This window comes from Tubulanus polymorphus, chromosome 10 (assembly GCF_964204645.1).
Source record: "Tubulanus polymorphus chromosome 10, tnTubPoly1.2, whole genome shotgun sequence".
Classification (NCBI taxonomy): Eukaryota; Metazoa; Nemertea; class Palaeonemertea; order Tubulaniformes; family Tubulanidae; genus Tubulanus; species Tubulanus polymorphus.
This window is the reverse complement of record NC_134034.1, coordinates 7652561-7672049: the sequence shown is the minus strand read 5'-3', so window position 1 is coordinate 7672049 and position 19489 is coordinate 7652561. Positions and strand designations below refer to the sequence as shown.

Here is a 19489-nt window from a genome sequence, read left to right as displayed (position 1 = left end):
TCTGACGCCGTCGGCGCTGTGATTGCACTTTCGTACCACCAAAATTTTTTATTTCTATATCGGGGAGGTCTGGAGAATAAAAAAGTCAAAATTTGGATATCACATAGGCCTGATTTCATCGAATAAGTCGACCATGGTCGTTACGTTTCCGTACTAATTACCACCTAAAACCGTCTGAACAATTTTGTCACAACCAACATTTCGTTTACAGAAATCAGGTGTTCACGTGAACCCGCGGTATCGTCTACTGTTTTACTTCCGGGTTTTATTTTAAGATTTGAAATTGTATTTCAAGATCGATTTCTATGAAATCTTTAGTTGATTTGGTGTTTGGGAGGAATTTTTTTTGCTCTACAGAAAATTCATCCTTGACAATTGCGCAAGGTTCGCGAAAAAATATGTTTTACCAAATCGGGTGTATGACCTTGATATGCTAATTAGCCATGTGCTCGAATTGCAAATTCAATCAAATTTTATTCTGCCAAAAAAATGCTAAATCCAATTCGCTTTCGAGAGTTAATGGTATGCTGTATGGAACAAAGTTGTTTTGAGATGGGTCTTGAAGCTATTGAGGTCGAGAGATAACCATCTAGATAAATCGTGAGAGTTCCAAAGTTTTGAAGACGCTTCAGGGTAATGTCTTGATATTTGGTTTATACGTGTATCTACCCTAGACACATCTTCAGGCCAAAAACTGGCCCTGTCAGATTCAAGATGGCCGACTGGCAGCCATTGTTGTTTGCCAAAATCACTTTTTACACATTTTTGAAGTTTTCGAGGGAAATTTTGAAGACACTTTTATCAATAACCTTGATCATTCGTATATATTTGTATCCCCCAAGAGCCCATCGGCATGAGAAAAATTGGGTCGATCGGACTCAAGATGGCCGTCCTTGACCTTTTTTGTTCCCAAAAATGTCAATTTTGGCCTGAATTCTGAGTCCTGTAGCTTTCTAATGGTGTGCCATTTTTCATTGCAATTTGTAATGGGTATTCTTTGGAAAGGAATCTTTTATATCCGAGAGGGTATTTTTGACCAGGCAATTATGACGCAATTGGCGGCCATCTTGGGGTCATGAGTACTCATTCGTAGGTGGAAAAAAGTTTTTCCACATCATATTGATACTTAAACATATTTTGCTACCATAATCAATTGGAAAGTTGTAGCTCATGACATGTTCTATGATCGAGGTGAGTTCCAGGCTCATTGGTTTTTGTTTATGGCCACCAGGGGGCGTTGAACAATACAATAACTTAGTATTTCTATATTACATTTTTACCTATGGATATTTTGCTACCACAATCAATTGGAAAGTTGTAGCTCCATGACATGGTCTATGATCTTGGTGAGTTTCAAGCTCATTGGTTTTTGTATATGGCCACCAGGGGCGTTGAACAATACAAATAACTTAGTATTTCTATATTACATTCGTTCTTGCTGTCTGTGTTAACACACGATTTTACTATGTAAATGATATTGAGCAGGGAGTGTATATTGATAAATATAACCCACAGATTACATCATTCATAAAAAGCAAATCTGACAGGCTGGCCATTGTGCCCCTTGGGGCTCTTGTTTCCAGAACCATGTAATGAATTATTCTCTGTTGTTCTAAAATCTAACCATAATGCATATTTATTACCGGTATAATAATCAATTTGATTAATATTACAATTTTCAGATGATTTCACTTTTTCATTCATAAAATGTTTTCTAATTTCTGGCCATTGATCAATCATTCTCATTCCTTGACAAAATATTTTATTTGCTATTCCTTCGATAGTTATTTCTACTTGCGTTATTTCAGCATTATAATAATTATCAACATTTATTGCGCCATTAGAATATGTTGCAATGGTAAAAAATATTAATATACCGTTAATAGATCTTCTTGGGAAGTTAATATTCTCATTAATTATTTCATCATTTGCATTAATAGTTACAGTTTTAAATTTATCAATATAATCATATAATAATGAAAATCCTTGATTGTATTGAGTTTGAATTGTGCTAGCAATATTTTCATTAGTTACTGTGTCATATTCTAAACATATATTTGATAATTTATAACCCATATCTTTAACAACGCTAGATAATACAATTTCATTTACAGGAAATGTTATCTCAAATATAATATCTTCTTGAATTACATATTTATATAAAGGTGCATTATTATTTATCAATTCAAAGTCTAATGGAATTTTATATTTGCTTCCATAAATCTTTTTTATCAAATTATCTACAGCATTATTACTACTGCATTATTGGCTTCAGATCTTAATTTATTATGGTTTTCCGATTGAATACCCTGAAATATCATATTATTTCTATTTTATTTAGTTAACCATAAATCTTTATAATGCATAAATAAATTATAATCATGTAAAACTGTTTCTGGACCAATCTGTATAGTTAATTTTTTAATCAAATATCTCCCAACATTATCGACAACATAATTATTATCATGACCAATTACTTTTATATCAGCTGATAAATAAATACTATTTGGAACATAAAAAGTATTTTGTGTTAATCTAGGAATTCTAACATATAAAGTTTCATCGGGATTAATATTTGAAGGATTATGTGTAATTATATGATGTGATCTTTCTGCTTTAATAGCATTAGATATTCTAGAAATCTTAGAAGGACTTATATAACTCCCACTCATTTATTTAACAAAAAAATTAATTATTTATTTTTTATTTATTTTTCTTGATATCTTTTTGATATCATATTAGCTAACCCAAAAATAATAGCACTTACAACTGTAATTAAAAATAAAATAATATGTTCAGCAGCAAAGTTAAGAATATTCCCAGCAGATTTCAATATAAAACCAACAATTGATGCAATAATTCCTGGTAAAGCTGCAGCAGAGATAGTTCCCATAAATATTTTGCTAATTTCTTTAAACCATCTTTAACTTTATATTGTGTAGAATTATCATCATTCGGGGGTTTATCCGGTTTATTGGGAGTAGGAGTAGATTTCAAAGCATTAGATATTGCTAAACCAATTGTTGTAAATAACATAGTTACAGCTGTTATAATTGAAAGAATTGTTATTCCTTCTAATTTAAATAATAACTTTATTCTATCTTTCAATGATATTTCAGAATTTGGTTTTATCAACAAATCTTTAAAAATAACTTTTAATTGATTTATATTATAATCATATGATTTTAACAATAATTTAATTTCTTCTTTTTGTAATTCTATGTTATATTCTAAATCATCATTTTCTTTTTCTAAACGTAATTCTTTTTGCCTATATTCTATTTCATCAATTACTTGATGATCTAAATCAGACTTTAATTGTTCTATTTCTTTATTTTAATCAGTTAATTCTTTTTCTAAAGTTCTAATTTTAAAATCTCTTATACTTTTATCATGCGCAATTTTATCAGATGCAAGTCTTATACTTTTAATTTCTCTAAGTGCTTCAACAGAAAATATATTATTTAAATCTTCTAATTCTTGATCTGTTGCATCAATAATCCATTCGGTAAAACTTTTTCAATTGGAACTTTATTTGATTCAAGTTTACTAGTTTTGGAAGTTTTATTCTGTTCAGAAGTTGTTTCTGTTTCTGATTTCTTTTTGATTATTTCAAATAATTCATTAATTTTTTGTTTAAATACGTCTATATTATCATCTATTTCTTTTTGTGTAACATCAGTTATTTCATTACTATTACTTATTATTTAAATTCTATCTGGTTTTAATTTTTTTTAAAGTTGATTTTGCAATTATTTTTTCTTCTTTTTTATAAGAGATATCAATATAATAATCACCTTTCAAACGATAATAACATTTACCATTATCTAAAAATTTTAATTTATTTGCGAAAGGTCCAAAGTCTTTATCATTTATAATAAATTCAGAATTTTCAATTATATGTTTTAATTTAGGTATTTTGTTTAAATTATCTAAATTTTTTTTTACTAAATCTGGGTCTAAATTTTCAGGATTTAATTGTGATTCTGCATTTTTAATATAATCAGGCATATTTAAATTAGAATTACGTCCTGGCTCATTACCGTCATTAAAACTTGTTTCACTAAAATCAGGTTGTTGTTCATCAGTTATGCCAGGTTCATCAAAATTATCTATTCCAATATCTTCTCCACCTTCTACATTTATTTATATAATAAAAAAATTAAAATTTAAAATATAATGAGGAGAGAATCCCACAATGATAATAAAAAGTCCGAAAATGAAACTTCGAGATAGTAGTTTATTCAACGTTTCGACTATATCCTAATAGTCATCTTCAGGAATAAAGAATTATTCCTGAAGATGACTATTAGGATATAGTCGAAACGTTGAATAAACTACTATCTCGAAGTTTCATTTTCGGACTTTTTATTATCATTGTGGGATTCTCTCCTCATCGCGTCAACACGGATATTGTGTTTTACCTATCGTTTAAAATATAATATTCCTCCTATAACAATTCCTATACAAGTTAAAGCTAATTTAGTATTTTCATGGGATTTATTATCATTATCAGTTTTAATTATATCATGTTGAATACTATCAGTTTTAATATTTTCTGTAGTATTGTAATCTTTTATTTTAGAATCATTATTTAATTTAATATTCTTAGTTTTAGTTTCTGTTGATTGAATATGTTTTTTATTTTTTTCACCTTCCATTAATTTTGGAGCAGTAAATATCTTTTTATTTATATCATTCAATCCAAATGAATTATTTATTGTTGCAGTTTTAATTAGATTATTATAACCAATTATATTTCCCATCTTTAGTACTAAATCATTAGAAATAATTAATAGATTAGGTCCTATACAATAATTTAATCTAATATGTGATTTATCTAAATAATTTTGATATCTTACAATTTTTTCTGGAATCGATCTATTTTTATCATTATGAATGGAATCTTCAAATAATACTTTGAATTGTTTCTGCGCATCGAATGAAGTGTTATCATTTCCAACTTTTGGTGATCTTGTTTCAACTTGCGCACCTAAAATACATATCAAATAAGTTCTAATAGATTGATTTATTCTTTGTATACCAGCTTCAGTAAAACCTTCACTATTTTCTAAAATGAAATTAACCCAACCATTATTATTTTGTTGTTGTATATTATTATAATATTTTGGTAATTCATTCCAATTTAGTGTTCTTATATCTGAATTTGTTATTATTTTTCCAAATTCTTTAGTATACAATATTCCTAATCCACCCATTGTTCCAATTTTTGCTCTAAAATCTTTATTTGAATAATATTGAATTCATTACATATTTTATAAAACTTAGAAAAATTAATATTATTATTCAATTCTTTAAAATATTTTGAACCTGGTAAAGGACATTCTAATTCATCTTATATTAATTTTATTTGAAAATAAGTATGAAATCTAAAAAGTGATAACATCAATGGTAAACTTGGTTTGTTTAAATGATCATTCCAACTTATTCCACATCGTGTTGTTGCGCAATAAACGGCAAAATTTAATTGGTTCTGCCAATACTTCATATTAGATTTTAATAACCATTGTTTTGCCTCATTTAGATTTTTAAAATTAATTGTATACACATGGAATATATTTTCCATCTTTACGTGAAAATTATTACTTATAGTAACATAAATATATAAATCAATTAATGAATTTAAAACTTCATTTCTATATGTAATATCTTTATTAAAATCTATTGCTGGAATATTATATTTAATTGATTTATTATATTGGAAAGCTTTTGGAAAACTATCTGCCATTTATATAATTAAACAATTAATAATTAACTAATTCTTTTAATAATTTATCTTGTTCTTCAACTGTTATATGGCCATTTAAACTTATTATATAATCTAGTGTATTCTTTAATTTATTAATTTCTTTTATATTAGTTTTAATTTTTTTCTTTATTACTTTTTATATTTAATTTTGAACTTATACCAGTTAAAACACTTGAACTTAATCCTAACACACCAATTGATATAGCTAAAGGTGTTAATGGACTGAATATTGCTAGAAATGTTATTACAGAACTAATTGTAACCGAACCACTTATAATCAAATAATATATAATTTTACTTTTTAAATATTTTTTCTTTTTAACTTTTAAATCATTTTCAAATTCTAATATTTGTTTTTCTAAATATATTTTTAATTTAGTTTTATTAATATCATGAGGAATAATATCAATACTATCAACTTTATCTTCCATTTATTTTGAAAAAAAATTACTAATTAGTAAATCTATATGCTACAAATGTAACAATAACAGTTCCACCTAAAATCCATATTATTTCATATTTCTGTTGTTCTTTACTTGGGGTATAATAATCTGATAATTTAGGTTTATGTAGATGTAATTTTTCTTTATTTGTTACCGCGTTATATACTCATTGCATCATCGACTGATTGAAAATCTCTATGTGAAATCTTCTGATCATATAATTACTTGTTAATATAATCCATATAGTTTTGTCGTTTTTCTCTGTATTCTTCTGCTGTATTCTTCTTTTATTGTATTTTTCTAATGCTAAGTTATGTCTTCTTTGTTCTCCTAATGAACTATTTTTATCAATATGCTTGAATAAATAACCACCACCAGTAAATGCTAAAGCGTTAACAATTGCCGATCCTATAATAGTTATAATTGCAGAAGCCATTTATTTAGTAAAATAATTACGCATTTATATGGGAGGAATATATTTTTGTTTTTCCAAATAATCAATAGTTAAATTAGATAAAGTAACTGCTAATGTTAATTTTAAAATGTCATATATATCAAATCTATCAACATTAACACTTCCCATTTTAAATACTTTTTTTAATACCATTGAATAACCAACAGTTCCAACTGATAGTAATGCTCCATTATATAATCCAGTTATTATCCACTTATTATCACTCATTTGTTAATCAAAAAAATTACTATCTTCAAAATATTTAGTTATCTTAGTGATGATTAATTCAACATTTATTTCATTACTAGTTTCATTTGTATAAATTTCAATTATTATTTTTTAATATCATCGATGATAAAATCTTCATCTAATTCATAAAATCTTAAAGATTCTCCATTTAAATTAGTAATCTTTTCTACATTAAAAGTTTCTTTATCTATTGTTTTTTCATACTTAAATGTTGTTTCATTAGAAAATGCAATATTTTTAATATGTATAATTACATCAGTAATGTTAAATTTCATTTCTTTCTCACGTTTAATATCAAACCCAAAACATATACTCGGTCCAACCGTTATATTCATTTATACAATGAAAAAATTACTATTTACATCTTATAACTAATTCATATATTACAGGAAAGTTATTGAAATCAATTAAATATCCATTATGATTTCTTATTTCTAATTTAAAATTATTAAATTGAGGAATACATGGTTTAAAATCACATTCAGCTAAATTATAATTTATTTGAGTTCCAAATTGTTTAACATTCTTCAATGGTAAAATATTTAATATACTAGAATTACAAGTTATGTCTTTAGTTGCTTCAAATGTTTTTGTAGGGTCGATTAAATTGCAATAAATATAAAATTGTGTATAACGTATTATATTTGAATTACCGTCTACGTTTCCTGTAACAGTTTGTGGTTTAATTCCTAACAGTTTAGCTAAAGGTTTCCTTACCATAAATGCATGTTTGCTTTCATCATCTAACTTTATTTTAATTTTATCAGAACTATCACTTTTTATAAATCTAATTGAAAATTTATCTTCACTTTCAAGTTTTAATTGTGCTTTCCGATTAATTTCTTGGGCTAATGTTTCTAAATTATATAACCCTGGTTTTAACATTAGATAAAACCATTTATTTTTATTTCTCATATGAATTGCAAAACCTCTATGTTCGAAAGTTTTATCCGATACATTATAAAAAGAATTACATAAACTTATATTTACTAATTTTAAATCAACACAATTCTTAAATTCTCTATCTAATTGTACTAGTAAATTATGTGATTTATAATTGTAAGTTTTCTAGAATCAACAAATATTCTATATTCTTTTAATTCTACCATTATTTATAACATAAAAAAATTACCGCTCATCTCTAAAAAATAATTTTAATAAAATTTTTTCTTAATAAATGGATGAGAAGATACCATGCGAAATTTGTGGTGAACTTCTAAGAAAAAGTAATATGGCTCGACATATGAAAAAACATGATGAAAATTATAAACCCCCTAAACTAAACTGTCCAAAATGTAATAAATTATTCTCAAGAAATTATGTTAAAAAACATTCAGAGAAGTGTAAAATTAATGGCGCAACGGCTAATGTTGATAGTTATGAAAGTAATAGTAATTCTGTTGAAGTTGAACCTGAAATTATTTGGAAAAGACCTTTCTTATTCTTTGATAAGGATAATATAAAAGATCAATTCTGCGAGCCTTGTCGAATAAAATACAACCCTGAAAATATAGAAGATTGGGAGAATCATCAATTTCGTAAAGTACATATAGATAAAATTTCTAATAAATTTGAAACTGAATTTAATGAAAGAAAAAATAGTTTATTAGAAAAAATAAAATATGAGAAAACGTTACCAGATAATAAAGAAACAATTGAAAATTTAGAATAACAATATAATGAATTAACAAGAAAAACATATTATTGTAAATATTGAAAATTGATTATTACAACAAGTAATTCAAATCTACATAATAGAACAATAAAACATAAAGAAAACGTAAGAAAATACCAAGAGCTTAATGAAGATATTACCAATAAATTATAAACGAAAATGTCCACAATGTAGTTGTTATTTTGTGTTGATTGTGGATGGCAAAAGAATTTATGGGGTGAAGAAAAAACTAGAAATTTTCACACAGATCCAAAATTAAATTATCTAGATGAAATTTTTAAAATATTTTCTATAGAAGATCATACACCAGAATATATGCAATGGCTTGAAAAAATGAAAATAATAGAAAATAAAAATGGTGAAATGACTAAAAAAGATATTATAAAAACAATTATTCCATCAACATTTAACACAAAACAAAAGAAAATGTATTTATATTTATTATTTAACGATTATTATGAAAAACCTAAATTAACAGAAGAAGATATGGAAAATATTTAAAAAAAACATTCAAACAAATATTAATGTATCATTTGGAAAATAGAATAACAGATTCAATTAATTATGAATTCTTTTTAAATAAGATTGTAAATTATTTAAACATAGATATTATAATTCCGTTTGACGAATTAACAAACAAAAAGAAACAAAGAGAGCGAGATGAAATGTGGTACAAGATAGAACTTTATTTAAATGAGAAAAATGAAATGGAAGAACCTAACTAAATTATACGAGAACAATTAAATGAAAATGAAGAAGCCAATAGTGATTTCGAGTATGATGATATTGATTTTCTGTTTTAATGGCCATAAGGTAATGTTTTTATACCATCATCTAAAATATGCCTTTTATCATCAAATAGATTCAAACTAGTTTTTTCAACTTCATTAATGTACATCTCGTGATCTTCTGATCTTAAACAATTCATTTTATGTTTCATTACAATTGAGTTATATAAACACTTTATATAATCTTGAAATTCTATATGTTTATCAACCACATGTTTTGTTATTCCTTTTAACTTTTTAGCTTCATGATCTTTTGTTCAGTTACTATACATTTTACTTCTTATCCCAACAAATTCAATCATTTCATCACCCCCTAATTCATCTTTAAATTTACCAGGAATCTTTTTATTATCATCGCTAAATAGTTCATGATCTTTGGGATAATTGCTAAAATCAAAATGATGTTTTAATGTTTTTAAGTCTTTTGTTATGTCATTTGTCTTGATTTTTAGTATGTACGCATCAGTATTGAAGCAAATTAATGGAAATCCACAGTTAAATGTACCATCTTCAGTTGATAAATCATAAACATAATCTGATGGGTTATATATTTCAAATAAATCTTTAACTTCTTCAGTTAAATCTTTTTCTGTGTGGCTTGCTTAATAAATGAAAGCAATTTGGTTTAGATTTAATCAATCCAATATTCATATTGAAGCCTAATGAATTACATAATATATTTAACCCTGATATAGCAACTTTTCCTTTCTGTGCAAAGGTTATCTTTTTATCCTTTGTAAATTTTTTAGCACCATCTGCTGCATAGAATCCAATGAAGAACCATTTTCTTAAATTATTTTTTGCATTTAATACATAATCTGGAACTATCTTTTCTTTTGTTGAAGTATTACTTTTCACTATTGCATGAATATAGAATTCATCATTATATTTTATAGCAAAATCTTTAGGATTATTTACAAGTATTCTATAAACTGCTGATGGTTTCATAACATCCATGATTCTAAATGTTTTAAGTGAATAAACTTCTTCACAGAATTTCTTAATTCTTTCTAATAATTTTAAGTCTTGATTGCATAAATACCAACAATATGTATTACCCCAAACATATTTATACACATCTGCTGAACCATCACCCATGAAAAATCCTTTGATGAAATATTCTTTTTCTTCTAATGTTTCGGGTTCTATATTATAAATATTATCAATAATTTCATCAAATGACATACGATTCATTCTTTGGAAAAATCTTTTATGTAATAATTCATTTCCAATTTTTATATCAGTTGGTTTTATTTCATCACCATTTCGTTTAATTAAACTATGATCTTCTGTAACATCTACAAACCCTAATTTAGTTCTAACTCAATAGATTTTCTTATTTGTTTTATGCCTAATAATATTCTTTAATTTTTTCCATCCATTTCTTGTCCAAACATCCATTAAACCATTTATTTGTATTAATTCTTTTTCACCATATGAAATATAACATTCATTTTGTTTTGGAATTATTTCTGAAATTCTTCTTATCAATATTTTATCATTACATTTTAATAATATTGGGGTGTCAGCTGTTACAGAATCAAAATATAATATTTCAATATGCTTTTCCCCAAAAAGTGGTTGTAAAACATTATAATAAAAATCATACATTAATAATTTTGATACTCTAAAACAGTTGAACCAATGAATATAGGTTTATTAAATTTCATTGACGTTCTTTTTAATTTAACTGCGGTTAAATAATCTTCAAATCTTTCATTTCCTAAATGTCTAGGACTTGATTGTAGGTGTCTTAATCTCTCAGAATTATTTACTAATTCAATATCATTTCTATTTCTAATATTTTCGCATGTTTTACCGTAAAAACTATTGTTCATTAATTTAAAAAAATCTTTTTCGAAATCTGTTTTAGATATGGTTCTCTGTTGAGTATTGAAATCTATATATTTTTCAAACCACTTCGATTGATTAAATTCAATATATCTATGTACTTTCTTTAATTTCATTCCTTGTTTTAGATAAAATTTTAACATTCTATAATGAACAATATAATTGTATTTATTATTTTGAGTAAGTATTAATTTTTCTGTAAAAACATGATCTTTCGGTTTTTATTTCTTCTGGTATTCACTTAAATAACTATCATCTACGGTTAAATGTTCTGGGCAATAAGGTAAGTTTCTTGTTTTAAACTTTATATTTTCAGGATATTCTAAATCAACTACAAAGAAATAACCAATTGGTGCTTCATCTTTTAAACTCGCAATTGCGCTTTCCCAATCGGTTTTATCATCATTTTCAACTTCTGTTAATATAAAATTTTTATATGGTTGAGGTTGCATCATTGCCCAACCATATAAATTATTGGCGTCAATATATAATAATTTATATTCATCATTTGCTTTAAAATACCTATCTCCCATAACACCACTAATTCCACCTCTAATTGATTTTTCAAATAATAAAACCATATCTTGTTCTTTTAATAAATCTAATTCTACATTTGTATATTTTAAACCACATTGCCAGGTTAAACCAGGACTAGAGTAGCAATAACAAGGATCAACATTAAAATGATTCAAATTAACTTCTCTAAATTTTTCAAATATGTCAGCCAATATCATCACATCTGATTTTAAATATAAATCAACTAATTCGCCATGATTTTTCATCTTAAAATGGTTCCAAATATTTAACGTTCTATTAAACACTTCGTCTTTCACATACTCCTCTTTTAATTGATCATAAAATTGATCTTTTAATAATTCTGTTACATTAAAATCATTGTGTGTTTTATAAAATGAATAAGGAATTGCGCCTTTATATCTCAATAATTTAAAATCTTGGTCATTTGGATAATAATATCGAGTTATTATAAAATCATTATCAACTAAACTTTTTGATAAATTATCTAATGAACTTGCTAGAAATCTATAAGAATCTAAAAATCTAATGCAACCAAATTGAAATGAAATATAATTTTCAGATGTTTTAGCTAATATTTTAAAATCATATTTTCTTACATTTACACCATTCATAGCATTATATTCTTCTATTTCTTGATTAATTGCGCTCAATTTTCCCGATAATTGTTTTATAAATAGATGGGTATCATAGCCTGATAAATTATGAAATAATATTGGTACGAAATTAACTTTCTTAGCTTGTAAATTGCAATCTTCATGAGCAGCTACACGATATTTTGAATTTAAATGATCATGATCTCTAACTTTTTTATCAAATGAATAAAAACGTTTTTCACAATAACAACAATGAGTTGCATAATTAAAATCAATTTCATCTTTTGTCATAACTATTCTTTTATTTTTGTTTAATAATTTTGCAAAATCACTCTCTAATTCAATCATTTTGTCACAAAAATCATTAACTACATTTTCACCTCTAAAAGAAATATATTGACTTTCATATAATTCGGGATAATTTGATTTTATATAAATTCCATAAGCAGCAGCTCTTTGATGAACTTTTTTAATTGTGTTTATAATTGGTGGGTCTTGTATTGTGTCTTCATTTAATTCATTTCCTTTATCCATTGATTTTAATAATTGCTTTTTGTTATATATTTCTTTTCTATCTTGATCGGTTAATTCTTTATTTAACGATTCAAAATCCCCATAAATTACAAATGGAACAATATTCTTAAATTTATGATTAGTAAATTTCAATTTATAATCTTTTTCTGTTGGCATTATTAATTTGCAAAAATCTTTATTATCACATAATTCTTTATGTTTTAATAATGTATTCTCAGTCGTAAATTTAGATAAAAATTTTCTACATAGATAAATTTTACGATGATGATCACTTTCTGTTCTAAAGAATAAATCAATTTGTTTTAACCACATATAATGTTCATTTTCATCTGTTTTGTAATATAACAAATCTATAGCATTTTCATCATCATAATATTCTGTTAAATATAAAGCTTCCAATGTATAATCTTTAATATATTCACCTTTTGTCTTTGGTAATTGCATTAATTCGAATACATTTATTTTTAAATTATTAACTTTTTCTATTTTAGAAATTATTTTTATAGTTACTGGATATTGATCAATTTTATATAATGTTTCATATTTCCGGTAATTTGTTATTCTAAAACTATGTGTAATATCTTCTGTTGGATGTTAGCAACTAATAATTGCCCACAGAAAACATTTATTATCTTCATTTTGAACATTTATTACTACTTTTGTTGTAAATGGTAATTTAATATAAGATGATCCTTTAATATCCTCCTTTTCTGTTGTAAAGTTTGAATCCTTTTTAAACATTTTATTACTTTTTGATGTTTTATTTTTTGTATTATAAACATTTAAATCTAAAAATATAATTTCATTCAATGTTAAGCCAGAACCCTCAAAATATCTTTCTTCAATATGACGTTTAAATTCATTAAATATTTTTTCTAACTTCTCTTTTATTTGTGTTTTTGAAATTATTTCTTCAGAGAGTGTTTGAATATTATAATCCATTTTAGCTTCTGACTAAAAAACTTACTTTCCCAGAGATACTAATTTTTGGATATTCAACATCTGTTATCAAATCTAGTATTTTTTCTATTATTTCATCAAATTTACTATAATCTTCTATTGTTGTACCTTTAAAAAATCTAAATATAATAGCTGCAGGACCAATTTTACTACGTAATGTTTCTAAAATTTCAATTGTATCTTTTATTTCTAGTGAATCAATATAATTTCTAACATTTTCCATGTAAGGTTTATTTGAAATGGATTTAGTTTTTGAAGTGGTTTTTTTTTACTTTTTGATGGGTTTCGTCGTCAGACGAACCCATCTATGGCATCTTCGTCATGTCTGTCTGTCTGTCTGTCTGTCTGTCTGTCTGTCTGTCTGTCTGTCTGTCTGTCTGTCTGTCTGTCTGTCTGTCTGTCTGTCTGTCTGTCCGTCTGTGGATGTTTCTTTATGACACGATTTAAGCTGTTTGTGTGGACCGACAATTCTGTAATTTCACACAGGTATTCTCTACTTGATGTAGATGGTGCAGCTTGGTTTATATTTGATTCCGATGGTTATAAGTGCTCTAATTTGGTTAAAAGATAATTAACGTTACTCGCTAGTTCAAGCCGCTGTACAGCGCGTTGCTACGACGACGCTCGATCAACATACTGGTACTCGCTGTGTAATACTGAACACGTATATACCTGTAGATATTGATCGTACTCGCACCGGTTTTAGATAGCGCGCGCGCTGATCGGTCTTAACGCTTCTCGGAACTGCTGTGCTAAATGCTGAGAGGCCGAATCTATGCGCAATCATTTATTGGGCTCGTCACATTTGATAGTGAATGGATAAATAACCGGTGTCAATGACGGTCGCTACTCCCCATCAGTATAACTCATCAGTATAAGAAATAATTCTTTCGAGTTTTTTTTTCAATCCCCGAAGTTGTTGTTACTATGTTGACCTCGCCGTTTTATAAGCTTACCGATGATTCTTCTAGTATTTTCAGGGTCACAAGACATGACGAAGTCGCAAAGTTTTGTACAAATTTCACGAAACAAACAATTATTTAGGCGGCACCTGATCTATTGATTAATTATAAGAAATAATGTTTATTTCATTAAAAATTTGTTTTATTCAAACACTACTTTCATCGCACATAGCGTGATCGGTAGGCCCTACTATTCTACGGTAGGCCATGGACTCTTTCATGTGGTAGGCCTATTACAAATGATACAATCCGCGTGTCCGTGAATAAGTGACACGTGGTGGGGCGGGTTGTGAGGAGCATCGAAACTAATCCGTCACAAATAATAGATAGAAAACAATACCTTAAGAGGTTAACTTTTATAAACATCATTACCAAATCAAAACCTGCACATCCTATCATAAATAGAAATTCTAAGAATTTATTTCAAAGAATAATAAATTACGTCTAAATATTGGGATTCGAACTCGTAGCATCGATTCAGGTGCCTTTCCCAAAGCGGGTATCCCGCGGGGAAAACCCATTACTATTTATATCGAGAATCGCCTTTTTGACAGCGAGTTCGGTGAATGAAACAGAAACAATTTACACAGAAACCCATCATGGAAAGTTTCTTTCTGGTTGAGGTTTATCATCAAAATAATCTTTTCCTAAAACATTATTACTCAAATTTTGATGGTGTTTTTGTGATTCGAGATGTCTATTATAATTCCTTTTTACTATAAATTCATTACAAACTTCACATTTTATTTCATCCACATTCATATTTTCTAATCTTTCTTTTCTTTCATTGGAATTTTCTGGAGTTTCAAAATCTATTACATTTTTTATATGATTTGCAGTTTTTTCATGTCGTGTTTTATTAGATGTATCGACGTATTTTTTACAATATTGGCAATAATATTGATTTTTATTAACATTATTATTTTCTGACTGGTGTTCATTCTCTCCCATTTATTAGGAAAAAAAATTACTTGTGGTGATGAGTGGTGTCTCGTCCTCTCGTCCTCTGGTACGAAACCCACATCTTCCTATTACTAACGTTCATATGGTCATGACTTGTATACCAGAAATCATTGTAGGCCTGCACATTTTGCTGTTCGTAGGTTTGGTATACCGATTTCTCCATTCTTGACCGATAAGTGTACGGTACAGCTGGACGCATTAGGCCTATACAATTGTTCCAATGGGATTAGGGCCTATTGATTGCGCTTATTATTTCCTGCTTTAGAATGCTAAAATAAGCCTATCATTCACCGAAGCGTTCATTCAAATATCCAACATCGGTGATATTTTGATTACTGTATACATGTACTGTCGGTTTTTCATGTTGTATGAATATTTTGCAGTTCAAATGGGTATGATGCTGATTCCAATGTCAAACGCATGAAGTTACATGGGCAGTCAACACCAAGATATCTATCTTCGACCGATGTTGCACCATAGAAGATCTGATTCTTTCCACTCAAGCAAAGTGATTTAACACGATCGACATAACACTGGAATAGGTTTGCAGTAACTAAACGGTTCATTTCATTTAGTCCTTTGTACTTTTTTTTAGCCAATTTGAATTTGATTGTAATTGAAACTCTGGAACTGTTAACAAAAGACAAGTTCAAAAAACACAAGTTATGCCTGATTCTCATGTTCAAATTTAATTCAAATTCAAATTTCTTTTATTACATATTTACAAATCAAATCATTGGTTCATACAGTAATAAAAATTAGGAAAGAACAAATATTATTACATGCACAGAATTTTCAAAAAGGCAATGAATTTCTATAACTAAATGAACATTATTTTTCTAATTACTCAGATCAAGAGTGACTCTCCCGTTTATTAGGAAACACACGCAACTAGTGGAATAGGTTTGATTTACACACATGTTGCAGGTATCAATTTTTTTATCACTATAGAATTTGTAATCCATAAAAGCCAAAATCATCATCAGCCGGAAACCCAGACCAAATCAATTCATAATTTATTGATTGAATCTACACTACAATATATGTATTTATTCAAATATTTCAATAAAAACATTAACTTCTTAAATCTATTCTAAATCATAATACGTTCTTATCTGTAAATTCACTCAATCTATCGACTCAGCAGGTGATTAAGATGAGTTCTTAATAGGACAGATCTTTAAGCATGGTGATAATAAAGTATCATGATGTTTGAATGCCAAAATAAATGCCTGGTCAAATAAATTCATATTTGTTGATTGTGTGTCCGCGTATGTTCGGTTTCAAAGCTGAATCATATTTGACGTTAACACAGTGTTTGCATATTAGGTTCGAATCTGTCAATGCATTTTATTTTATGTATCGGTATTTCAATTTACTACAATTCCCATCATTCTGAATGGCTTTGCAGAAAACCCGTCATCGCTGCTTAGCAGCTATATTTGTCAGTTGTTATTGTAAAAGCCTGATACTTGACTTGAAATTGATAGAGCACGTGTACATACATCATTACCGCCCGGCTAGTACTAAGCGACTCATCACAGTTATTATTCCTTTAGCAGGTGCCGCCAATCCATACACAAGCACGTGTGTAGTGTTGCTAAAGGCAGTAATACGGAGTGCAGCGCTTGATATATATGCCATCTACATAGCTTATAAAGAACTTTTGTGTGGTTAGCACCCCCCCCCCCCCCTCCGCCCACTTGAACTGTCTGAGCGTAGTGTGCTTAGGACAACAGGGTAACGCTGCTTAGCGCGTGCACGTTTGCCGGTATGATACCAGGCTGAATAATCGTCGTAGCAGAAGATGAGCGCTGTGTTTTCTGTTTGATAGAATTTGTAATAAATTGTAATTTCTTGTGACCTGAAAATACTAAGCAGCAAACTATAGGTATAGGTCGAGGTCTGAATATTGATGTAGTAAATTCCAAGATCTAATACTACGTCCCGGTGTTTTAGCTTCCGCGGCCATACATTGGAAGATCTTCCGTTCCCGAGACTCAATATTCAGCCACCCTCTTATATGTGGCATCATATGAATTTTATTTGAATATTTTACCTGTACCCTACGAAATTTTGGACGTAGACCATAAACAACTGTTTATTTTTGGTCTTATTTGACAACAAAATAATTCTTTAAGAAAGATAAAATACAATATAAACTTCTAGAACTTTAAAGTCACGAATTAAAAAGATTTTTCAAGCAATGCCCTTGCTCCAAACAACCTCTAGCCTTTTCAAGGTAAACCACACTTTGCCCATGGGCAATTTATAGTTTATTACATATATATGTGTATAAAATCTAGTTTCACCACTTCCTTAAGGTGTCCCAAAATCAGGTCTATTTCAATGAACACCAACCAGTGTCCACTGATTATTCTGGTCAATATTGTTGTATAAACTGTTGTTTGGAAATTCTACTTTCAGCTCATCCAAAATGACTATCTTTATTTGTATGTGTTTGGTGGCAAGGAAAAATCAACAAGGGATATAGGAACAAAACCTATGTCGGTCTGGAAATACACGTTTAAGCAAAGTAAGTGCTAAATATCTTAATCACCTTTCAATGGAACCATAATGTTATCTGTGAAATGCAATTCATTCCAACGGAAATATAAAAATATCTGACTTGATTGTCGGTGTACAACTTGCGGTTATTTCTGGTTCGAATCCCTTTTTCCATTAATATTATTTCCTGCATTACAATTCCCCCTTTTGAATGGAACAGAAATGCAGAAAATCCTGTATCGCTATTCAGCAGTTATCTTTCAATATCATGTTCCTTTCCATTCTAGTTGAGAAATTGCATCGTTAAAGAAGTTACCCCCAAAGGGCAAGAAATTGATGGACAGTTGACATATTGACATAGCATGGATTAATAACATGCTTGTCATAATCAGATTTGCATTCACTTCAGTTAGTGGTTGTATTTAACATTGAATTCAGTCTACATGCATTGTTTTACATTGTTGGATGGTACTGAAATATGGGTTCGATATCTGTTATGTTCATTGATGTTGTTTTATGATTCTCAATTGGTCTTTGTTTTGCACACCTTAAAACCTATCTGTACTGAAATATGTGTTTATACAAATCCAATATGATTAAATACAAAATATCATTATAAACTGGTATAAAAATTTGGATATAAATCCATATCATGTGTAAGCCCTAATACATGCTGCAGGTATTTTTTATTTTTCACTCACTCAACCTCCGATATGAAACAAGATATATACAATTACTGTGATATTTATATGTGTGATATTATATATATATATATATATATATATATATATATATATATATATATATATATATATATATATATATATATATATATATATATATGTATTATATATATATGTATATATATATATATATATTATATATATATATGTATATGTATATATAAATAAATCTCAAAAAGCAAGACATAATAATAACAAATCTCAGAAAATAAATTAAAATTAGAATATAATAATGATATATTAAAAACTAAATTAGAAGAATTAAAGAATGAAAGAGAATTTTATAAATGTGTTACATGTAACCAATCATTCAGTAACAAAAGATATTATAAACATCATAAACATCATTTAAAATGTAAAATTCATAATAGAAACTTAAATAAAAATATTTTAGGTGAAAATTATTTTGATAATGATATTAATCAAAAAACAAAGGAAAATTAAAAGAATAGAAAATAA

General features: G+C 27.5%; 1 protein-coding gene across 4 annotated transcripts in view; it reads left to right on the top strand.

The window, feature by feature from the left end:
* LOC141912255 (uncharacterized) overlaps nucleotides 1-19023 on the top strand; it is a 159258-nt gene extending 140235 nt beyond the window's left edge. For all 4 annotated transcript variants that reach the window (XM_074803480.1, XM_074803478.1, XM_074803477.1 and 1 more), the window contains 2 exons: nucleotides 18207-18315; nucleotides 18575-19023. In XM_074803480.1, the coding sequence (XP_074659581.1) occupies nucleotides 18207-18315; nucleotides 18575-18594 (129 nt within the window). In that variant the 3' untranslated portion in view covers nucleotides 18595-19023. The remainder of the gene's footprint in view (nucleotides 1-18206; nucleotides 18316-18574) is intronic.
* Nucleotides 19024-19489: the final 466 nt, after the last annotated feature.